This window comes from Oratosquilla oratoria, chromosome 33, assembly GCF_046742065.1.
Source record: "Oratosquilla oratoria isolate Oo_2021 chromosome 33, ASM4674206v1, whole genome shotgun sequence".
NCBI lineage: Eukaryota > Metazoa > Arthropoda > Malacostraca > Stomatopoda > Squillidae > Oratosquilla > Oratosquilla oratoria.
The window spans coordinates 14,280,074-14,306,044 of NC_134809.1; the positions used below are offsets into that span (position 1 = coordinate 14,280,074).

The 25,971-nt window shown below is 39.2% G+C and overlaps 1 protein-coding gene across 1 annotated transcript; it reads left to right on the forward strand.

The window, feature by feature from the left end:
* The first annotated feature begins 9,616 nt into the window (after positions 1 to 9,616).
* LOC143017770 (transmembrane protein 234 homolog) lies at positions 9,617 to 25,202 on the forward strand. Its single transcript, XM_076172641.1, has 3 exons — positions 9,617 to 9,889; positions 19,791 to 19,922; positions 20,837 to 25,202. The coding sequence occupies exons 2-3, from the start codon at positions 19,797 to 19,799 to the stop codon at positions 21,104 to 21,106; spliced, it is 396 nt and encodes a 131-aa protein (XP_076028756.1). The 5' UTR covers positions 9,617 to 9,889; positions 19,791 to 19,796; the 3' UTR covers positions 21,107 to 25,202.
* Positions 25,203 to 25,971: the final 769 nt, after the last annotated feature.

Sequence of the window (25,971 nt, forward strand, 5' to 3'; positions counted from 1 at the left end):
GCTTCCCGCTGTGGTGGTAGGCGGTCCCACGTTAGAGTTGTAACAATCTTTGATTGTACCTAAGGCAGAACGAATTTGGCGAATCACGAAGACAACGAAAAAACGTAAACTAAACAACTTCCCATCGGGCTTAATTAATGGTCCCCTTATGGATCGATAGCCTAGATAAAAAAAAAAAAAAAAAAAAAAAATATATATATATATATATATATATATATATATATTTATATATATATATATATATATATATATATATATATATATATATATATATATATATATGTATATATATCACTCCCACCGCGGCCCAGCCACAACTCCACACAAGTATTCAAATTCATCAAATAATTAGATTAATGTCAATATCTATTTCATACAGGGATCCTATTGAAGATTACATTGATGATTTCATTTGTCTGAAATTTTGAACAGAGTCTGAAAAATTGTATTGATGCTTCCCAAATTGCGTAAATAATGAAACAGCAAATTTGACGCCCTTTGCGCCATGATCCGTATGATCCAAGAATATAATTCTAAGTAGCGACTGGCGTAACACTAAGGATACATTGCACCAACTCGCAGCTTTAAAATACCACTATAATTATACTTTGTCACTCACGGATTGAGGCAGAATACAATTCGTTTTGCAATAGCCAACGTAAATATTTTAGCTGTAATAAACGAAACGTCGTAATAAAAAGGCTCTGCCCTCACTTTTCCTGTTTATTTTGATCAACCTGTCGGCAACTGCCGCTTTCATACAAAACTTTTAAATGTGACCAAATCGTCCCTTTGGACATCGAAGGATTAATCGAGATGGTAACTTTAAATTGCTAACCTGAACCGTCTGCCGTCAGCCATGACAAATTCTTAAAAATGCCCAAGTTTTTCCACAGTAAATGGTTAAGAAATCATAAGGCAGAGAATTTTCGGAAGTACACAAACGAAGATGGAGTTGCTGTTGCAGGGCACTGACCATCCCCAGCCTCCTCACCTCCCCGTAGCCCGTTCCGGTCCATCCTGAAGCAATATAACGGAATCAGTGAAGGGGGAGGGGAAGTTGTCAGGTGAAGTGTGAAGTAGCGGTGCATGTGGAAGTAGTTGCAGGATAGGCCTGGCCATAACTATTATTTAGAAAGCAAAATCTTAGTAAAAGGTTCACTCTCATCTCGAATATATGTTATACAGGACAGATAACCGTCTTAACGTTTCATCTCACGATTTTATTTTCATTATATCTAATTCATCAGAGAACAATACTGACACTATCTAAATTCGTTGGAATGCACAGTAAAGACTAGACTTAAGACGATCTGATTGAGATTTCTGTGTTTTACTACACACACATTATAAAATCTGAGAAAAGTCAGCTGGTATTATAATGAACAGACAAATGAAAAACAAACAAATTAATAAATGAATTGATAGATAAACCAACCAATCAACCATTAAATAAGTAGATTAATGGATAAATAAATAAATTTCACAAATTCATAACAATGTGAATTAATTTGTTCTTATGACTTCTTAAAGCTCTCCTATCCTTAATCAAAAGGTTAGACAGACCCAGTCTTTTAGTCTTTTCTCTTATGGTTTATCTGTCAGGCTGTGAACCAGTTTAGTTGCTACTCTTTCCATTCTTTCGATCTTCTTTACCTTTACTTTGTGAGGACCATACCACTGACATGCTCATATATTCTTGTCTTAGACGGATCACGGTTTCTATGACTTTTTTTTCGCCGTCTCTTCATCCTTAACCAAAGTGAAAAGTCACATTGATATTATACAGCAGTCCGCATGCGCGCGTGTGTGTATTTACCTAGTTGTATTTTACGGGAAGGGGAGTTACGCTCGTAGTATCCCGCCTTTGTATCTCGCAATGCCTAGTTTGCTCAAATTAATGTATGGTTTATGCACACACTATTTTTTCGTCCAGTTCGTTCCAAGTGTCCATCACTCTATGTGGAAGACTGTTCTTCTTCAGACCTCTTCTATAACTATGTTTTTTGAGTTTCTTTCCATGTCCTCCTGTGTTTCTCTTGTGAGTGTGTGTGTGTGTGCGCGCGCGCGCGTGTATGTGTGTATTTACCTAGTTGTATTATACGGGAAGGGAGCTGTGCTCGTGGTGACCCGTCTTTGTATCTTTCAGCATCAAGTTTATTCTTAAAATCATGTATAGTATTTGCACACACTGTTTTTTTTTCATTTAAGTTATTCCATATATCCAACACTCTGTGTGGGAAGCTATTCTTTTTCCTATCTCTTCTATAGTTGTCCTTTTTGAGTTTCTTTTCATGGCCTCTTGTTTTGCCATTGTCATTTTTAGTAAATATTTTCTGTCAAGGATTTCCATTCCTTTCATGATTCTATATATAGTCAGTAGATCACCTCTTTCTCTTCTTTGCTCCGGTGTTGGTAGTTCTAGTTTCGATAATCTTTGTTCGTATGTTAATTTGGAAAGAGCTGGTGCCAACTTTGTTGTTGCTCTCTTTATTCTTTCTAGTTTCTTTATATTCTTTTTAGTACTGGGTGTCCATAGTATTCCAGGGTTTTGTATAATGATATCTCGCTGACAAGACCCTCACGTAAGCTACTGTGCCGGAATAGTGCCAAAAAATCTCAAAGGATTAACCCACTGAATTTAGCCGAAAATTCGAAGGTGACCGATTTGGTCAAAACTTGCCCCACAGGGAGAGAGTCGATCAAAGTGCACAACAAGGTAAGCATGAGCAGCCTGAGTCCTAGGGCGTGGCAGTCGTACCCCTCCTAATTTGGGCCTTTTCACCCAGTAATCACCTTTTGGCCTCTGGCACCCATACCTTTGGCCTGAGTGGTGTCAAATTGCACTGCACGGCAGCCCTAGTCGCCCTCAACCTGTGGGTGAGATGGCGGGTAAATCGGAGCAAGTGACCAACATCCAAAAAATCTCATAGGATTAACCCCAGTTTGGTCACTGTCTCCGATTGAACCACCGTCCCGCCCACAGGTCGAGGGCTACCAGTCCTCATTTGGATTGCACTAGGACACCAATTAGGCTATTGGTACTGGTGCCAGAGGAAAAGTAAATAGTGGCCACAAAGGCTCAATTTCTGCGGTCGCCACTGGGACGCCCTTGGGTCCAGGTTGCCCACACCTACCTCGCTGCACAATGGGATTGACTTTCTACCATTGAGGAAAGTTTGAGGCAAATCGGTGACATGAGGATTTCTGAGAAAATCCGTGGGTAACCCTTAGCGTTTTTTTTTTGGGGGTCATTTTGGTCACTATCTCCGATTAAACCACCGTCCCGCCCACAGGTCGAGGGCTACTAGTCCTCATTTGGATTGCACTAGGACACCAATTAGGCCATTAGTACTGGTGCCAGAGGAAAAGTAAATAGTGGCCACAAAGGCTCAATTTCTGCGGTCGCCACTGGGACGCCCTTGGGTCCAGGTTGCCCACACCTACCTCGCTGCACAATGGGATTGACTGTCTATCCCTGAGGAAAGTTTTGGCAAATCGGTGACATGAGGATTTCTGAGAAAATCCGTGGGTACCTTGGCGTTTTTAGGGGTAATTTTGGTCACTGTCTTCGATTGAACCACCGTCCCGCCCACAGGTCGAGGGCTACCAGTCCTCATTTGGATTGCACTAGGACACCAATTAGGCTATTGGTACTGGTGCCAGAGGAAAAGTAAATAGTGGCCACAAAGGCTCAATTTCTGCGGTCGCCACTGGGACGCCCTTGGGTCCAGGTTGCCCACACCTACCTCGCTGCACAATGGGATTGACTGTCTACCCCTGAGGAAAGTTTGGGGCAAATCGGTGACATGAGGATTTCTGAGAAAATCCGTGGGAAACCCCTTAGCGTTTTTTGGGGTCATTTTGGTCAATGTCTCCGATTGAATCACCGTCCCGCCCACAGGTCGAGGGCTACCAGTCCTCATTTGGATTGCACTAGGACACCAATTAGGCTATTGGTACTGGTGCCAGAGGAAAAGAAAATAGTGGTGCTAGAGGCCAAATGGTGATTACTGGGTGAAAAGGCCCAAATTTGGAGGAGTACGACTTACACGCCCTTGGACTCAGGCTGCTCATGCTTACCTTGCTGTGCACTTTGACCGACTCTCTCCCTGTGGGGCAAGTTTGGATCAAATCGGTCACCTTGGGATTTTCGGCAAAATTCATGGGGTTACTTCCTTGAGATTTGGTCACATGCTCCGATTTACCCGCCATCCCACTCACAGGTTGAGTGCGGCCAGGGTTGCCGTGGAGTTCAATTTGACACCATTTAGGCCGACGGTATGGGTGCCAGAGGCCCAAAAGTCAATACTGGGTTAAAAGGCCCAAATTTGGAGGGCTGCTACCGCCACGTCCTTGGGCTCAGGCTGCTCATGTCTACCTTGCTGTGCACTGTGTCCGACTCTCTCCCTTTGGGGCAAGTTTGGATCAAATCGGTCACCTTCGGATTTGCGGCAAAATTCATGGGGGTTACTCCTTTGAGATTTTTTGGATATTGGGTTATTTTGGTCACCAGCTCCGATTTACCCGCCATCTCACCCACAGGTTGAGTGCGGCCAGGGTTGCCGTGGAGTTCAATTTGATACCACTTAGGCCGACGGTATGGGTACCAGACCCTTTACTGTCATCTCTTCCCAGCAGATTTCTTTGCTATTAAAGTCGCCCATCATAACTATTCTTCCTCCATCTTCCATTACCTTTTTTAATGTTATCTTTGTGTCCTGTAGCATACTTTTTTGTTCACTTTTTTCCCACGAGGCTGTTTTCGGAGGCACATAATTTATCACAAACTTTCTGCTCTTCTTATCTCTGTCTTCCACTTCGATCATAATCATCTCTACTGCATTCTTTCCATATGTGACACACCTCACGTTTATATCCTTTGTCAGGAACATAACTCCACCCACTTGCTTTGCCTCTCTGTTTCTAATCCAATAATTATATGCATCATGTCCTACACCAGGGGTGGGGAACCTTTTTGTGCATGAAGGCCACCTTACAATTCATCGTCCCACATAAAGACCTCACTGAACATTTTTTTTTTTTCAATCATTTTATCCCTTTTTAGGGGACGGTGTAAGTTTTCCACCCCCTCCCTAAAAATTCAGTTTAAAAATATTTTTTAATTTTAAAAATATACATATGTATGAACATTTTAAATTATCTTTTACCCATTTTTTTTAAATTTCGAAATGGGTGCAGAAGTTACACTTGACCTTTTTTTTTTAATTATACCCTTTTTATGAATTTAAATTCAAAGTAATTTAGAAATGAATAAAATGCTTATAGATGTATAATGATTTCAGACTTAAAAAATGTTCATGGTATTATATATATATATATATATATATATATATATATATATATATATATATATATCAAAGGCCGCAGGTTCCCCACCTCTGTCCTACACTGTTGGGTGGTAGTGGACCTTTTAATTTTGTTTCTATAATTCCCATTATGTCCGGTTCTTTTTCCTTCAAATAATCATTCAGCTCATTCAATCCTGTTATTATTCCATCTATATTTGTGTAAGACACTCTTAGTTTTCTGCCACTTCCATTGTGTTCTCTGTTTCCCTTTTATTTTTCTCTTGTATGTCGAATTTCCTTAGTTTCGTATTCACTACTCTCCAATAGAATCTCTCTTTTTCTGACTCTGTTCTGTTCTCGTTTTTTTTTCCTTAGCTTCAAGTCTTTTCTCTTTTTCTTCCTCTCTTTCCTCTTTATTCATTTCCCTTTTTATCCATACCTTTTTATAGTGTTCACTTGTTGCTAGTTTCCCTGTTTTGGATAAGATATTCTCTGCCGTCGTTTGTGACTTTAATTTAATCTTAATTGGTCTGGTCTTATCTGTACTATACTTTCCGAGTCTGAACTTCTCTTCGATTTGTTTCATTATTTCTGGTTCATCTTCCTGAACTAATTGTATTAACTGCTTACTTTTTCATTTTCCTCTTTGATTCTTGAGGTTCTATCTGGGTTATGTTTCTCTTCCATTCCTAATATAATTATACATTTCTTTTTGTCTGCTAAGTCTCTTACAATATTCTCCTTTGTCTCATCACTTTGATACCTGAGTCTTCAGTTTGTTCTTTCATTTGCTGTTTAATTATATCAGTGAATGCAACTTTACTGTTTTCTTGGATTGTCTTCCAACCCTTAGCTTCTTTAGCTATGGCCTCTTTGTTTTCTTTATTATTCCTCTTTAATTCTTCATTCTCTTATTTTACTTATTTTAACTGTCTTTTTAGTTCTTCTATTTCCTTAAGTTTTTCTTTGCCTTCTCTAGTGCTTCCAATCTTTCAACCCTTTCAGCCATTTTTGACATTCTACCGAACCTACTCTCCCAATGTTCAGTCATTTGTTTAAGTTTTTCTTCGAGTCTTGCCAGTCGGGGGAGGTTGGTATCCTCCCTCCCTCCTTAAATCCATGGAAATTATTATCCTCACCTTCTATTGTGTTACTCATATCTATGTTTCTAATCTTTACATTTTTGTTACTCTTCGTCGTCACTAAACTGGTCTGGCCCTCTTTTGTTTACATGGCGTCTGCCTGCCTGGACCAAGTCCTCTCCTTCCTCATTTCCTTCCATTTCCCTCAGTAATCCCTCCCCTTCTCCTTTTTCCTCACTTTCCCACTACACCACGAGCAATCCCCCCCTGTAAATACAATAGGTACTTCCTTTGCTTTGGGATCCACGAAAAATTCACTTTTTCTTCAGAACGTTCTCTACGCCGTCCATCCGATGAAGTGCGTGTGTGTGTGTTTGTGCGTGCGCGCGTATGTGTGTATGCGTGCGCGTGTGTGTGTGTGATTACGGGACGGTATCAAAAGCCTTCGCAAAGTCTAGATAAATTAAATCTACATCGTTTCTTTCGTCAAAATTTGAGATGACTGTGTTATAGAATTCGAGTAGGTAAGTCACGCAAGAACGTTTCCGTCTGAATCCATCATTTATTTAATAGTTACTTTCTTAATGGTGCTCGATAGCATCTTTGATGATAGCTTTTATAATTTTTCCCTACGATTGAGGTTAAGCTAGGCCTGTAGTTATTTGGTTTCTTTTTGTCACCTTTTTTGAATATGGAAGTAACGTTGGCTAGCTTCCATTCTCTTGGGACATCTCCGGATATGATTTTTGTTTTGTTTTGTTTTTTTATAATTTCTAATGGAACAACAATCTCGTTTTAAATTTGTTTCAAGATTCTTGCATGCCAACAGGCAGCCACTGGTGTTTTATTGACTGAGTTTTTCTATACATCTTTTGATTTTTTCTTTTATATTTCCAGTTCTAAGTTTCCCCTATACTTATCACAGTGTTCAGTTAGGACCTCGCTTTGAGATGTTTCGTTTACGAATACTGAGCTTAACATAGTTATTTAGAATATCACACATTCCTTTATTCGAATATTCAAGTTGACCGTCAGTATGCTTTTGTGTGTGTGTGTAATTCATCATGGTCTTGAATCACGTATTGGACTCGTGATCGACAGCTACTACCCTCCCGGATGAGAGCTCAGAGCTCATGTATGACCGATCTGTGTAATTCACCAGTCTTGGATCACGTGTTGGACTCGTGATCGGCAGCCATTTCCCTCTTGGAAGAGAGCTCAGAGCTCATATATGACCGATCTATGGGTAATGATGTAACCTTACAACCACACGCACACACATCTCCCCGCCCACGAGAATTGGAATAACAACTCGCAGCGCAGCGTTACTGAAATTATTTCAGCCCTGGGATGTGTGTGTGTGTGCGCGCGCGCTCACGCGTAGGTGTAAGGTCACAGCACTGCTCAAAGATCGGACTACATAATTATGACCTCTGATTTCTCATTTGGGAGGACAACAATTGTTAATCTCAACTCAATCCCACATGTAATCCAAGACCATAGTGAATTTAATGCGAACATCAACAAATTATGTTAAGGCATGACGAGAACAGCGAAGTGTAACACCAATGCTCTCCCAGATGTAAGTTAAGATGTCCCCTTCACAATCACTGTGACGTAAAGTCGCAAGGCAGAGTGCAATACGATAATTTGTTCACATGTCCACAATCGGTAACTATCAAAAGAAGCCGATATAAACTATAAGTGGGAAGTCATATATTATATATGATTCTAATTTCATTGATAACATAACTAGTGGAGAGATTCATAATCCTATTAGGTTTTTATGTATAATTTGTAGTCTTCTAAATATAACCTATAGTTTTGTAGTTTACATATGTTCGAAGTGGAGTAATATATTTTAGGAATGATATCATTCTGGATCAACATATTGGCGGTGTCTTTTTAGATTTTTTGTAAATCCAATGTTTCTTAAACGATAGTTACACACTTGTATTGTGTTAAGTGTGTGTATTCGTATCTAAGTTGTTGTCACTTATTGCCCAAGTTCTTCGGTGACGTCACATGCTTCGGGGGAAAATTACTTCTCTCACGGGCATGGAAATAATGTTAGGGTGTTTTTGAGTTTAAAGTATGGTGGAGAGACCGTCGAGAGTAATGAGGGTGCGAGGAAGGGAGGGAGGGATTCTGCTGGTAAGTGATGAAATAGGAAAATGCCTCACTTATTCTTTCTAGGAGTTCAGGTAATGCCGGTATTCTTTGATAAATCCTATCTGCCAACTCTCTATCCCAGCAGCTCTTCTAATCTCTTCCTGTTTATCCATCCTTGTAATTCACACCATACTTCTTAAACATTTATCTTAAAACACATTTAAGTTCATCCTTTATTTGCCTCCCAATTTCAAGTCGATACCTTATACTGTATAGTGTTATGTACATCCACCGATTCGCATTGTCTTCTCTTTGCGTCCATCCCTAGATACCTATTTCCCATGACACTTTGCATTCCCCTAAGACTTGATTCCTATATTCTATACTTTACCTCCACCCTCACCCTCCATCCTCTGCCATATGTGATATCTTCACTTCCTCCACCCTCTCTCGATTAAGACTTATTCCAACTGACTGCCACCCTCTACTCTTGTAATATCATTACCTTACTTTTGTCCACATTTACTTTCAGCTTTCTCCTCTTACCCTTCTAGACTCTGCCTTTAGTTGTATCACTCTTCTGGTCCACCCACAAGCAGTGTCGTTTGCAAATAACAACTGACTCACCACTCTCGCCTACGTTTTCCAGATCCGCCACCCTCGCTTTAACCTCCGTACTGTCCCATCCATGTAAAAGTTGAGCCACTGTGGTTACATTACACAACCCTGGCGCAGCCCCATGCTCACCTAAACAACTCTCTATTCCTTAACCTACCCTAACACAAACTCTACTACTCGTGTAAAAAAAAAAAAAAAAAAAGACTGCCCACAGCATACTCCTATCCCAGAGTTCTGTAACATTACTAAAAGCTTTCCTGTCTTCTTTGTCATATGCCTTCTCCAAATCCAAATAACCCCAAAAGATGTTATTATTTTTTTTTCGCATATCTTCCTTACTACAAAACATTCCACGTATTCTCTTTGCTAAAACCACCCTGTTCTTCCCCAATCATTCCCTCTGCCCGCATCTGTTTTGGTACCCCTATAATAAAATGTTGAAGACTAAAGTTGATGTCCGTTTGTTTATATATATATGTTAGTCGAGAAGGCGAAAGCCGAGATTATTGATGTACAGGCATTAGCCTATACATAAATTTTTATTTTGCTACAATAATATATATATTATGCATCATATAACTGATTCAGACACAGAGGACAGAAATTGTATTAAAGAAAAACCAGGATTTCCTTGAAATTACTGAAAGAATTGGATTATTTACACGTCAAAAATAATTAAAACCGAACATAAAAAATTACTCGAAAGGTCTACCTCCAATACACCTGATGATAATACGTCGCTTTTTCTCTTCAGGTGTATAGTAGGTAAGACATTATCATAAGTCATTACTGAAAAATATATGCGTAAAATAGGAAGAGTAATCATGCAGTTTTTATACAAAGTTGAATCTTGTCAAAGACCAGTATTTATATTAAATTTTATCTAAGAATTTTTTCATTCATTAATGTATTTTGTTTCAGTTGCTTATTTATTTGGTACTTGAAAAGTATCTAACCAAAAATCAATCTGTGTAATTAAAAAATATGGACATGTGTGATAATCATAATCTAATTAAAATTAAAATAATAAATATGGAGGTTGTGGTGATCAGTAGTCAGACCTCAGATTTTCAAGCCTGACTCATTTCTTAACATCATCTATAAGGAAGAGGAATATAATAATTCCTTGATAAGAATACTACTTAAAACATTTTATGGTATTTATGAATTTGTGTCTCACCGACTCATGTAGGTGAGGTAGGTTGGGTTTTTTAGATTAGGCAAGGTGAGATGAAACTTCACAAATTCCCATTTGACATCAAACACATTGGTATATACATAATGTATGTATATACCCAACAAAAATAAACAATGTTTGATAACACTTTGGGCTAATTGAAGTTATGCTACTTTCTAACACCCTATGACATAAACAGAAATAGAGATATTTCCAGTTGCACTTAACCCCTACTATACCATGTATGTATTATATATACATAACAAAAATAAACAATGTTTTATAATACTTCAGGCTTATTGAAGTTATACTACTTTCTAACACCGTATGACATTAACAGGATTGGAGATATTTCCAGTTGTGCTTAACCCCTATTATACCATGATGCCTATATAGGCATTATGAGGTGCGAGTGGGTATATGAGGATGCTGGCATCGGCATCTTTATTATAATTATTTTGTAATTGTAGATAAGTGCCCCCCTGTATTCTCTGAACTGGCTTGATCATGTTTTCTGTGGTTATTAATATTCAGAGTGAAAGAGAACAAGTAATACAGCTATAACTTTATATTTTATAATGTGAGTATTAGGATGCATCATCGAATCATTGTACATCACTGCGAGAATTTGACTTGTATTGAAGAGGTTAACCATGCGGCCACTTCTAGTGACCTCTGGAAGACATTTTGGTTTATCATCCCTATGGTCCTCGCCAACCATGTTTGGAGATCCACTGATGTCTTTGGTTCTGGTAGCAGCGGAAGGCCCAGATTTTAGTCTGGTGTTAAGCTGAATATTGTTCTTCACTGCTGGGTTACTGTTTGCTTGAACACAGATCTCTGTAGATCCTGATGGGGAGCTCTGCTACCTGGAGATATGGCAGGTCCTCATTCCCGGCCAAAATGGATGGTAGGTCTGTTGAGGACTGTGGGAGAAGGTCACTTGTTGATACATTTGATTGCCTTCCATCTGGGTAGTGGATCTTGGCAATGTGGGGAGTTGCAGACAGTATTTCCACAGGTTTGACGAGTGGATCAGACTCTGACTGATGGACAAACTTCTTCACTAGTGCTGGGCTTCCTGTTAGCCACCCAGGCAGTGTATATCCACTCCTATATCTGTGAGGGAAATTGAAGAGTTTCTCGAAAGGTGTGGAGTTTGTTGATATATGTAGAAGAGAGCAAATGGAATGCAAGGTAACATCAAAAACAGTCTGCCAGTGGCAGTCATCAAGTCCTTGAGACTGTAGTACCAGGCAAATAGCCCTCCAGATGGCTCCATTTTTGTGCTCACATTGTCTGTTACCTATTGGGTGCTGCCATAAAAAATCCCTTAATTACGATGACATGAAGTGGGCTCCTCAATGACTGTGCACTGCATCAGGACACCCAATGAATGAAAATAGATTCTGAAGCCTGTTAATGATTTACTTTTTTTAAAGTGTCTGGGCAGGGATACATGTATGGATACTGAAAGTACTCATCAGTGATGACTAGTAAGAACTTGTTTGCATCCATAAAGGGCATTGGCCCTATGAAGTCCATAGTTCAAAAGGCATATGAGCAGAAACCAATCTGCCAGGAGGTGGCCTGTAGAATTTTGGCTTCAAATCAACACATACTTGACATTCAGCACAAACCTTCTTAATGTCTTCCTCAAAGAATGGCAAGTTCTTTTTCTGAAAGAAGTGATTCAGCCTGGTGACACCCGGATGACACAGAGCCATATGGATGTCCTTGAGTGATGCAGAATTTGTGACTGAACTTGATGAGTTTATTGAGCCTGGTATATACACAATCTCACAGCAGTAGTTGGACAACTCAAAGCACCAAGTGAGGAGTTTGTCATTCTTGATGCAATTGAACATATACAACACAGCTTGCTGGTCTGTTACAATGGTGAATTTCCTCCCAAAAAGGAGTTCTTGCCACTTTTTAACAGCATCTATAACTGTCTAAAAAAAGGAGGTACAGTGATGGTGGACTGGCTGGTGAGGTTATTTAATGTTTGCTGGAGAGAGGGTAGAGTGCCGGAGGACTGGAGGAGTGCCTGTATAGTTCCACTTTACAAGGGAAAAGTGGACAAGTGTGAATGTAGTAGTTTCAGAGGGATTAGCTTGTTAAGTGTAGTTGGGAAGGCTTATGGGAGGATCTTGATTGAGAGGATTAGGAGAGGAAGAGAGGGAGTAATTGGTGAGGAACAGTGTGGATTTAGGACGGGTAGAGGTTGTGTAGATCAGATCTTTGTGGTAAGACAGATATGTGAGAAAGCTATAGGAAAGGGGAAGGATGTTTTTTGGGCTTTTATGGATTTGGAAAAGGCTTACGATAGGGTAGACAGAAAGGCACTGTGGGAGGTTATGCAGATATATGGGATAGGAGGAAAGCCTCTAGGAGCTGTCAAGAGTTTTTATGATAGTAGAGGAGCTTGTGTCAGGATTAGAAATGGAGAGAGTGAGTGGTTCGAGTTAAAGGTGGGACTTCGTCAAGGATGCGTAATGTCACCCTGGCTGTTCAACTTATACATGGATGGGTAGTGCGAGAGGTAAATGCAAGGGTAGTGAGTCAGGTATTGGAGATGGTTAAAGAAAATGGAGAAAAGTGGGAGGTGAGCCAGCTGTTGTTTGCTGATGACACTGCGCTTGTGGCAGGATCGGAGGAGGGATTGAGGAAGTTGGTGATAGAGATTGGGAGAGTATGTGATAGAAGAAAGCTAAAGATGAATGTGGGTAAAAGTAAGGTGATGAGATGTACAAGGGGTGAAAATGGCAGTAGACTGGAAGTGAGCATTAAGGGAGAGCGACTGGAGGAAGTGGATAGTTTTAGATACTTGGGTGCAAATGTGGCAGTAAAAGGTGGAGTGAAGGTGGAGGTAGAGTGTAGATTGAGAGAAGCAAGTAAATGCCTTGGTGGATTATAGAGTGTAATGAGGAATAGACATTTGTGAATGGGTGCTAAGAGGAGACTGTATGAAGGAGTGATTGTGCCAACAGCACTGTATGGGGCAGAAACATGGAACGTAAGAGAGGAAGAGAGAAGGACTGAAGGCAAAGCTTAAAAAATCCACCTGAAAATTAGAACCAAGGAATAGAATAGAAGAGACTTCATGGTGGCATATGTCCCCCTCCCCCAAGACAAGAGCTTGGAATGAAGTTGAATATCAAGAAATGTCATTAGACACAACTTTTCCTAAAGAATACTATTGAACAACGTAGTCCTTATCGGAGATTTTAATTGTGAGGTCAACTGGGAGGAATGGGAATCAAGTGGCAAACTAGATTCCCAGGGAAATACTTTGCTAAATATAGCAGTGGAGAACACAATGACCCAGTGGGTAAAGGAAGTGACCTGGGTAAGAGGAGATGACATTCTCGCAAGATTAGAGCTGCTCCTTGAACTACATTTGCTCCATAGTAAAAAGTGACTAGGTAACAATTGAATTTCAGCTAGAGGATGATGAAATAGAGCCAAGTAATGAGTTACACAGGGAAGGGAGACTCAATTTTGGGAAAGCAGATTACTTAGATTTGAAAAAAAAATTGGAGAAGCAAACTGGGAGGAGTTTTATGAATATCATGAGAATAAGGAGGAAAGAGGGAATCTTTCTTGACATTTATAACCTGGGAGTGGACAAACACTCCAGCAGCATGTTATTGGAACTTATGCAACAATATACCACCAGTTCCACACAATACATCCACACAACATGGTTTCAAGAAAGGCCAGTCTATTAACACTGCTCACAAACTAAGATGGCACCTACACTATCAAATTTGACATACGGACAGAGATTGGAGAAATTACAACTGACAACGTTAGAGCAGAGAAGGGAGAGAGGCAATTTGTTGACCATTTTCAGAATTATGAAAGGAATGGAAGTTCTTGATAGAGATGATCTATTAAAATGGGACCAAAGAGTAACAAGAGGACATGCAAAGAAACTAAAGAAGGACAGCTACAGAAGAGATCTGAAAAAGAACAGTTTCCCACACAGAGTGATTGACGTCTGGAACAAATTGAATAGTGAAACAGTTAATGCCAGAACTATACACAAATTCAAAAGCAAACTGGATGTGGAGAGATACAAAAATGGGTCAAAATGAGCATAGCTCTAGTCCCATAAAATACTAGGTAAATACACAAGTACTGGAAGGATTTAATGAAAATGCCCCACCAGAAAGAACATTCATGGTTGCTTAGATTTAAACAAAGCTTTTGACAAGACACATACTATCAAAAAATATAATGAAGACAGATATTCCTAACAATGACAAGAAGTGATTAAACAACTTTATAGCAGGAAGAAAATGCAGAGTAACTCAAAACAACCAAATCTCATGTACAAAAAGACTGTACAATAAAGTCCCTGATGATATAATACTTTCACCCTCACTTCTTCATGAATGATGCACCAATTCCAGAACTAGAACTAAACACCAATATTTTCTCATATGCAGATGACTTGACTATGCTAACCCAGCACAGTAAACACAAAATAGCAACTAAGAACACCCTAGCCTACTTGAACAAACTGGAACAATGGCTCAAAAAAAGAACAAAATGGGAGCTTCACCCCAGAAATCAACAGTAACATTGCTCCAGACAACCATGGAAAAAAAAAAAAAATAGAGTAAAATTAAATGGCCAAACTCTTCCATTGGAAAGGAAATAAAAACTTCTTGGTCAAAATTTTTAGTCTTATGACATTCAGCCTCGATGTCAACCTGACAGCAAAAATCAACATGAAAACAAAACTATTGAAAACCATCATTCACACTGACTTTGGACAACAAAAAGAAACTCTAATAAATATCTATAAACAGTTCATAAGAACCACCATAGAATGCTGCCACAGCATGGTTACAATCAGCAAATCAAACACAGAATTCACAAACACCCCTATAGGACACCTACATAATTTAAAAATAGTTTAGATAAAATGAGATATGAAGACGGGACACCGCGAGCATAGCTCCCTTTCCCGTAAAATACAACTAGGTAAATACATACAGAAACCAAAATCCTCCCAATAGAAAATCACATGAAAATGACAGGATCACAATTTTATTCTAGATCCATAAACAACACACACCCTTCACAATACATTTCACAAGTGCCACCAACAACACAACAACAAAATACACCAGCAACATACTATTCAAATATCTACCACACAAAACATCTAAAAAGAGATATATTCACACCCAGATAACTAAACAAGCTTGTCAAGAAAGACCACCAAACTCAGTACCCCAACAACAACAACCCAGATACAGGTCTCACAGAGAAAAACCTCCCACACTTGACAAAACCCACACAAGCATGCCTGCACTCAGGACATGATCCATTATTAAGACATTATCAACACAGAATAGGCTTGGTCACAGATTCAAACTGCCCCAATACAACCACCATACAAGATACAGAACATCTCATTCTACAGTACTCCATATTAACTATCCCCAGATGCTAACACAATATCTCTTATTTAAGCGAATTATAGCCCCACCTGGAGGTTTCCTGGAGGCTGCAGATTCTGCAAGAGAGACCAGGGGCAATGGATTGATTGATTAGTTGAAGTAGGAAATCATATGAAAGGTATGGAGAGAAGTAAAATACAAGGTGAGGGAGGCAAGGAGAAGAGCAGATTATAAACACAAACCAACTGGAGCTGTAACCAACACAGTACAACCTTTACACCCACAAGCACACCGAAACAAACACATAAATTTAAAAACAGTTTAGATAAAATGAGATATGAAGATGGAACACTACGAGCATAGCTCCCCTTCCCGTAAAATACAACTAGGTAAATACACCTAGGTAAATACACTTGGAACAAACTGGACAAAAAAATAGTGTACACAAAAACCATTCATGAGTTTAAGAGCAAACTAGACACTGCGAGATACATAAGGCGGGACACCACAAGCGTAGCTCCCCTTCCCGCAAAATACAACTAGGTAAATACACCTGAAACATATTACTGATAAACATAAATGTATGTATTACCAAATACAGAACTACTCCACTTCTTACACAAACACAACATACAAATTGCACTTATGGAAGAAACAAAATTAAGACCACAAGTTCATTTCCCTTATTCACAGATTACAAAACAGTAAGGAAGACAACACAAGACACCAAGATGGACTCATAACACTAATACACAACATACCATACCCTTTTCCAACAACACACAACACACCAGACAATCAGTCATAGGCAACATCATTGAAATAATCAGTCCAGATGAATAAAGAAAACAACCCATGTTATTGCAAACATATATATCCCTCCAACTACATCAGCCCAAGTAGGTTACATCTCACAGCTCCAAACTTTCAACTTAATAATAACAAGCCACATACTGGCAGGTTATCTGAATGCACAACATTTGGTCTAGCTTAACATGCAAACAGGAGATCAAAGAAGAAATAAGATTTTAGACCAGTTCCCCAATTTAGATATGATTAGCTCTAACAACAATCCCATCAGACAACCTCTAGAACATAATCAACAAGAAACCTCACCAGAATGTGTTCACCATGAGAACTTTCATGAACTATCAAAAAGCAAACTGGCAAAAATACTCAAAAGACATAAAGAAAAGGTAGAACACTATGAAATTGACCAATTTACATCCCTGAGTAAAGCAGTAAACAAAATAGAAACTACTATCCAGGAAGCAAGCAAAAACACATACCCAGAGGTTACAAAAACAACAACAACTAGGTAAATACACATGAAATAGCTTCCTTAAAGAAAAGAAATAAGATAAAATAATTATATAAAAGCAACACAACCTAACATAACAAGAAAAAGAAAAGCTAAAACAATTAACCCATTAAACTCTGATGACAAGATTCTTATCATTTGGTCAAATAAAACAAAAAATCATAAAACACCAAAATGTTTGATCAAACACCAGAAAAATATGACGTCAGTCCTTGCTTCGCGCGGAGCGAGGACTGATGTCATATTTTTCTGCTGTTTGATCAAACATTTAGGTGTTTTATGATTTTTTGTTTTATTTGACCAAATGACAAGAATGTTGTCATCAGAGTTTAATGGGTTAAGTAGTAACATTACAAAACAAATACCAAGCAGAAAGAAAACAGGAAAAAACTAACAAACAGAATATATGGAACAAGTGAAAATGGCTAAATATGGAGAGGACTAAAAACTATCAAAAACTCAAAACTTTTCCTCTCACCTATGAAGCAGTTCAAGCTACCCAAGACAAAATAACATCACCTAAACAACAATGTGGCATCAACAAGCATTTCTCTAAAATTAGCTTCAGGCCCACAATACCAGAAAACCTGAATTTTTTTTAAAGAAATGTGTAAAATTAAACCTGACAATGAAGCCCCCCCCCCTCATAGTAAAGATACAGAAGGAGCAATAAAGAAAATGAAAAACTCCAAAGGTGAAGGTCCAGACAAGATCTCAAACACCTTATGCAAACTACCATAAGAGCCTTAAATATTTTTAACTACTGATTACAATATCCCAAACACATGGAAAAGAGCTCACATTATACCAATCTTGAAACCAAATACAGTAAACTGCCAGAAAACCCTGGCTCATACAGACCAATCTCACTACTACCCAGAATATCCAAACTGATGGGAAGGTTGGTGGAACAAGACTTAAATCAGAAATACCTACATTCTCCAATCAACATGATTTTGAGGAGGGCAATTCTACCAGCACTCTGCTCACAAACATCACACCATTACTGGAAGAATTAATTGAAAAAGCCCCACCAGCAAGAACAGTTATTGTTGCTGTAGATATAAACAAAGCTTTTGACAAGGTCAGACACATACTGTCCTAAAAGGTCATTGAGACAGATACCCCTAACAGTGACAAGAAGTGGTTAAACAACTTTGTAGTATGAAGACAATGCAGAGTAACCCATCTTTACTGTTCAACCTCTTCATAAGTGATCCACCAATTCCTGAACCAGAATTAAGCACCAATGTTCTCTCATATGTAGAAGACTTGACAATAATAACCTAGCACAGTGCATATCAATTTTACTCATTCCTGTATATCTCTTACATTTCCCTCAATCTAATGGTTCCTCCCTGTCCATCTTATTCATACTTTATTACTCCATTTTTTCAGAAACCCATTGTGGGTTAAATCAGTCTTTTCTTCAAAATTAGCTTCTTTTTAGGTTTGGCACATATTTTTCTACTCCAAAGTTGTAGATATGTATGAAAATCTCCTATTCATAATATCTTTTGACCCTTGGAATTCTTTCCAGTTAGTTTTACTTGAAAATGTTCTCAGTTACTATAAAATTTGCTTTCCCAACACCATATTTTCCTTGGCTATATGACTCGCCCCTTAGTTTTGCATCCCCTACAGTCAAATGGAACTTTAGTTCCACATAGTCACTTCCAGGCACAGATACAAGCTCCCCCCCCCCCCTGGATATCAGGGGGTCTGGCATGCAGCAGTGTGTTGTCTTTCAGTGTGTTAATGGAGCGGTGAGTGATATGATTATGAATATGTTTCCGGAGGCTGGTATTTGGTGGTTGTGGAGGAAGAGAAGAGAGTATTTGTGCATAATAAAGGTCTTTGGGTGTTGTTTTAATGTTTCTTGGTGTGTGTGGGTATTCTGCTATGTAGTGTAGCGGGTGTGATGTGTTTGTGGTGGCTGCGGCAAGTGTTTGTGTGCCTCTCATGTCGAGGTGGTCCTTGACTTTGAGGACTTTTGTTTCATGGTGTAAATGGTCTGTTGGTGTTGTATTTTTGCAGCCTGTAATTGTTTTTAGGGCTTTGTTTTGTATGATTTGAAGGGTGTTGTGGTGTGTCTCACTTAGATTAGGAGCCCATGCAGGACTCGCATAATTCAACACTGAGCGTATGCATTGTTTGTATATTGTTATATTAGTTTCTTTGTTTTGTCCAAATGTCGTTCCAGTGATTGACTTAAGTGCGTTAAGTCTAGGTGTGCATTTGTTTTTTATGTTTATGATGTGTTGTTTGAAAGACATGGATGTATTGTATGTTACACCAAAGAATTTTCGGTGTGTTTGTGTGTGGTATTAGAGTGTTATTGATGTAGAGATGAGGTATGTATTTGTGTTCTATTGTCCAGTTGGTGAGAAGTGTTGATGGGGGTGGAAGAGAAATGGCAGAAAGATGGTCCTCTTTGATATCTGTCTTGTAGTAGGTACATATTATTGGTTCATACCTCATATACAGTATGTAACTACCAAAGAAAATGGAGAAAATTAATGTAGAAAATAAGAAAGAAATATAAGCAGAGTAATTGGTGATTAAAATCCAACAGAAGTGTGATTGAAGTGTGTGCAATATGAAAGTATGATAGAATTGGACTGAAAATATGATAATAAAAAGGTCACTAAGCAGGACACTAAGACATCTATTTAATTATACTTTATTAGGTTAGCATATTTAAGAATAATTGTAATCATGAATTGAAATATACATATATTGTTGCAGGAGGCCATGACAAGTGTGGGAATGGTGATCAGCCTACTGGCTGTGAGTGCCTTATGGGGCATCACAAATCCATTACTCAAAAGAGCCAGTATAGGCATTGAAGACATCAACATGGGCAACCCCTTCATGCAGGTATATAAATAGCTCTATGCTGCCTACATTTCATTTATGTGGTAATATATTAAGGGGAGGGGAGCTAAACCTTTTATTCATTATTTCTACCTGAAGCTTCTTCATAACCTCACCATCTATAGACTTATTACTTCCCGTATCTTGACTTATCATGTTTTTAGTAAATGTACATTTTACCTGTCAAACAGTTTCAGTTCATCTTTGCATTTATCTATTACACCTCTTTCAAAATTGTATTCTTCATGGGAATTATTGTGTCATAATTTCTAGCTTGTTTGTAGACGTCTTCTGTTTTACTGCTTCATCCCTTTCTCCATTTTTCCCAAGCCATATCCCTGGCCTTTTTTGTAATCTCACACCTTTTGTTAAACCAGTCCTGTTTCTGCTTCTTCCCACTAATCTTTTGCACATGCTTGTTCACTCCCAAGTTGTAAATGTCAAGAAAGATTTACCATTTTCTCCTTATTCCTATAGTGTTCATAAATTCCTCCCAGTTTGCTTCTTCAAAGACATTTTTCAACTCTAAGTAATCTAATTTCCCAAAATTGAGTCTTCCTTGCCTGTAGGATTCATTCTTTGGCTCTATTTCTTCAGCCTCCAGATGAAATTCAGTTGTTACCTGTTCACTTTTTCCTATGGGGTAAAGGTGGTTCAAAGAGCTGATGGTGTCTGGCTCTTTGGTTAGTAGCAGATCTAATTTTGTGGGAATGTCATCTCCTCTTACCCAAATCACTTCCTTTACCCATTGAGTCATTGTATTCTCCACTGCTATATTTAACAAGGTATCTGCTTTGCCACTTGCTTCCCATATCTCCCAGTTGACCTCACTCTAATTGAAATCTTGAATAAGGACTAAATTGCTACTTTGTGTAAGAGATTGATATGTAAAATCTAAATGCATATTTTACTTACAGACTGTATCTGAGATCAAGTTCCTGGCATCACGACTAAGCTATGTGATTCCATTCCTCTTGAATCAAGCTGGTGGCCTCCTCTTTGTGTACTCATTGGGTGCAGAAGACTTATCCTTGGTGGTCCCTTTCACTAATGGCCTTACCTTTCTGGTGACAACTGTAGCAGGTTTCCTCCTCGGAGAAGAGAATATGAATCGAACAACCTGGATTGGAGCAGTACTTGTTTGTGTTGGTATTTTTTTGTGTCTGGCAGACAAGACAATGCAGTGAGATAAAAAGAAAAAAATATATATATTTTTTCTTTCTTTTTTCTTAATTCTTAGATAGTGTTTTGGAATTTGAATATTATAATGGTAACATCCCATTTTGTCTACTCCCATTTCATCTACTCATGTTTTCACTAAGTTTGTCTATTTTCTTATATATACATACATATATATACCAAGGCTTTTTCCCCCTTTCAAGGGAGGTAGCCAGAAAGGGCAAGGCATAAAATCACTCCCACCCATTTCATCCCTAAATACACTCCACACCCCTCCCACCCTTCCTCTCATCTGAGCACCTCCTAGATGACGGGTCATCCCTGCACCTTGCCCACCGCCCTGGGTCAGAAGCAGTGTCGCAAGACACAGCACATCCACAGCAAGGCCGCTTCATTTAATCAGCGACCCCCCCTCTCCGTCCCCCCTTGCATATAAGGAGAGGATGGGGAGAAATCCCTTTGGGCTGCGTCAAAATTTGCTCACACATACCACCTCACCCCCCACCCCCCTGCCCATTCCTCCTCATGCAATCACAACATCATCCATATACAACCGTTCTCCACTCACCTCTGTCTTCCGTCCTCTCCCGTCCTTCCTCAACAGACATTCCCCTCTTCCCCAAAGCCCCCTTCACCCCATCCATCCACCTCATCCTAGGACTTCCCCTCATGTTCACTCCCTCCACATCTGCCTTCCATACCTCTTTTACTAGTCTTTCTTCACTCATTCTTTCCATGTGTCCAAACCATCCTAATATTCTTTCATCAACCCTATCTCCCAGCTCCTTTTTCACCCCTGTTCTCCTCACCTCCTCATTTCTCACTCTATCTAGCCTAGTAACCCCCACCATACTTCTCAGACACCTCATCTCAAACACATTCAAACTCCTTCTCTCTTCTTCTCTTATGGTCCAAGTTTCTGCCCCATACAGTGCTGTTGGCACAATCACTCCTTCATACAGTCTCCTCTTTGCATCCATTCCCAAATGTCTATTCCTCATTACACTCTTTAATCCACCAAGGCATTTACTTGCTTCTCTCAATCTACATTCTACCTCCACCTTCACTCCACCTTTTCCTTCTACATTTGCATCCAAGTATCTAAAACTATCCACTTCCTCCAGTCGCTCTCCCTAAATGTTCACTTCCAGTCTACTGCCACTTTCACCCCATGTACATCTCATCACCTTACTTTTACCCACATTTATCTTTAGCTTTCTTCTATCACATACTCTCCCAAACTCTATCACCAACTTCCTCAATCCCTCCGATCCTGCCACAAGCGCAGTGTTGTCCACAAACAACAGCTGGCTCACCTCCCACTTTTCTCCATTTTCTCTAACCATCTCCAATCCTTGACCCACTACCCTTGCATTCACCTCTCGTACCACCCCATCCATGTATAAGTTGAACAGCCAGGGTGACATAACGCATCCTTGACGAAGTCCCACCTTTACCTCAAACCACTCACTCTCTCCATTTCCGATCCTGACACGAGCTCTACTACTCTCATAAAAACTCTTGACAGCTCCCAAAAGCTTTCCTCCTATCCCATAAATCTGCATAACCTCCCACAGTGCCTTTTTGTCTACCCTATCATAAGCCTTTTCCAGATCCATAAAAGCCCAAAAAACATCCTTCCCCTTTCCTATAGCTTTCTCACATATCTGTCTTACCACAAAGATCTGATCTACACAACCTCTACCTGTCCTAAATTCACACTGTTCCTCACCAATTACTCCTTCTGTTCCTCTTCTAATCCTCTCAATCAAGATCCTCCCATAAGCCTTCCCAACTACACTTAACAAGCTAATCCCTCTGAAACTACTACATTCAAACTTGTCCCCTTTTCCCTTGTAAAGAGGAACTATACAGGCACTCCTCCAGTCCTCCGGTACTCTACCCTCTCTCCAGCAAACATTAAATAACCTCACCAACCAGTCCACCATCACTTGACCTCCCTTTTTCAGACATTCTGCATGGCATCCATCCAGACCAGGTGCCTTACCTGCTTTCATCATCTTAACAACTGCCTTCACCTCATCCTTCCTTATTTCTCCTCCATTCTCCTCACTCTCATTTTCTTCGCATTTCTCACTGCAGCTATCTTTCCTTCCCTATCCTCCTTCACATTTAGCAACTCCCTAAAATATTCTGCCCATCTTCCCCTTACTGCCTTCTCTTCCATTATCTTATATATACTCAAGATATATATGTATTTTCTGTTTTCAATCCTGTATTTGGGTACTGACTGCATGATGGCATGTGGTCAGTACTTTTAGGGATTATTTTTGGTGCTCCTACAAACCAGAACCACACATTTGTCTATTCTTATACAAAATCTCTACTCATAAAGGAACAAAAGAATGTTGCCATCATGTTCCCATTCATGTCATAGGTGACTGAATGGGACAGTGAGTGGACTAAGGATCCTGTATTTTGTATTTTTCTTTTAAGAAAATTCAAGGCATAAGAGTGTCTATCAGGACTCCAACCAGAACCTTGGTTGGAACCAACACAAGAAGCACGTAGTAGGTCCTGTGAATTGATCAAACAACTATGTATTCTTAAATTTGACACGGTATCCACAGGTTAACTGCACAACCATTAAATCCAACCTTATATATTATTATCTCCCTATTTGTCAATAATTGAAGCAGACAAAGAATAGATGGAATGGGAAAGTGACCAAAATGGGAGTAGAGAAATTGGGCATAAAACATTGTAATGTTTTGTCATTGGGGTATTTTTCTGTTATAGAGAAAGTTAAAGATATCTGCTGTTACCATCTTAAACTATAATACATCACAGCTGGCAAAAAGAAATGTCAGGTTATGGTCACCTTTACAGATAGTAAAACCATTGTCTAAGTTTCACTGAAGAGATTTAGATGACATATTTTGCTAGCAATTTTATGCACTTACCTTCCAGTAGATTGATTTATGGAGTTTTTGGCTCGAAGGCCAAGCGCCGCCTTCCAGTAGATTCAGTATATTTGAAAGATGTAACCTGATTTTTGCATATGACTATCCATAAAAGTATCGAGATTCCAAGCACAACAATTGAAAACCAAAGTTGTTCCCCATTGATAGCTAACCACGGTTTTTTGAATGATAGAGAAGGTCTCTATCCAAATAAAATTTGTTATGAATATTACTGTGCTAAGAAAAATGTTCAATAAACAAAATACATTATTAATCCTTAGAGTAAATCGTCATCATGGGGAAAATTTAAGGTGAACAAAATATTTTAAGTCCATGTTGGACATTCTTGTAACTGCCGCTGTTGTTGACCTTGAAGTGATATTTATTGTAACATAACAATGACATGTCTGCCTATACACCAACATCAGCACAAGCCAAGTGCATTTGCTGGATGGCCTTTGTCACCTGGAGAGCCCCATAAATGGACCTCTTGGTCATGTTGGAGCACAAACTTCTGAACAACTGAAAAGTATTAAAAGCCACATCTTGGTCTAGCTAAACCATTGTAGGAGATGTACAGTTGATGTACCTACAACTATCAGCAGCATTGAGTATTTGTACATACATATACCAAAGGCTTTTTCCCCCTTAAAAGGGAGATATTTATGTGCTTTTTCAATATGTCCTCTAGCAAGTGTTGAGCATGAGTAAGAGGAATTGACTAATTGGTAACTTTCCTTCATCATTCCAAGCTCATGGAAGATTTACAAAAACAATTTATAAACTTTACAGAATGGAGTACTAAGAGTAATAACAGGATACATCAAAACCATCCCTATTGGACACTTACATACAGAAACCAAAATCATCCCCATAGAACAACACATGAAAATGATAGGAATACAATTGTATGTAAGAACTCTAAACACCACACACCTTTCACACTAATTCTCACAAGCAACACCAATATGATATAACAAAAAATATAGATAAAATAAAAATAAACAAATACACCAGCAGCATACTACTCAAATATCTATAACAACCTGCCACCTATACCACACAAAAACACATACCATATGCACTTAGATTACTAAACAAACCATTTAAAACTGACTGCTAAACTCAGTACTCTGAAAACAACCCCCCGACAAGTCCCACTGAGAAAACCCATCTTCACCTGACAAGAACCACACTGGCATAACTGCAGTCAGGATACCATCCAATATTAACAGTACCAACACAGAATAGGCCTGGCCACAGATTGAAATTGCCCCAGATGCAGCCACCACACAGGGGACACCTCACACTAACAATCCCCAGACAACAACACAATATATCTTCCCCGAGTGACTTATGACCCTGGTTAGAGGCTGTTGCCAATTACATGAAGCCTGCAGGCCTTCTAGAAGAGAGACTGTGGATTAATTACTCAAGGGAACAGCATAAAGGAGGGGCAGTAGTGTAAAATTCCCCACCGCATTTCCTAATTGCTACCAAGTGCTCTTGTTTCCTCCTCTGTGGGTCTGGTGTGGTGAGGGAAGTTGCCACTTGGTCAGTTTTTCTGTATCACTTTCTTGACACGTGCTGAAGGACATTCAAAATTAGTGTGTAAATATTCAATGCTGTTGAAAGTTGCAGGCAAACGTGTATCGACTGTTCATAGCATAATGTCCAGAAAACATCTGCCTTCTTCATTGATGCCTCTTCGCTGCCTTCCCTGCACTTCGATATAAAGAGTTTATATGTACTGTATATAGAAATATATGTAGTATAAATTAAAGGTCTTTCCTTTCTCCCATCATGAGTACAATTTTTTTTCTTTATTTTGGTGATATATTTTTGTGCATTTGTCAACACAGGAAACACACCCACAAATGCAAATTGCTCCAGATGCAATCATCACACAGAAGGGACTAAACATTTTATGTTACCGTCTTAATTTAGCT

Excerpts from the sequence above, each read along its gene's own strand:
- LOC143017770 (XM_076172641.1), top strand. The coding sequence starts at position 19,797 with ATGACAAGTGTGGGAATGGTGATCAGCCTACTGGCTGTGAGTGCCTTA. Across the intron at positions 19,923-20,836 it reads TGGGCAACCCCTTCATGCAG|ACTGTATCTGAGATCAAGTT; the intron begins GTATATAAATAG and ends TTTTACTTACAG.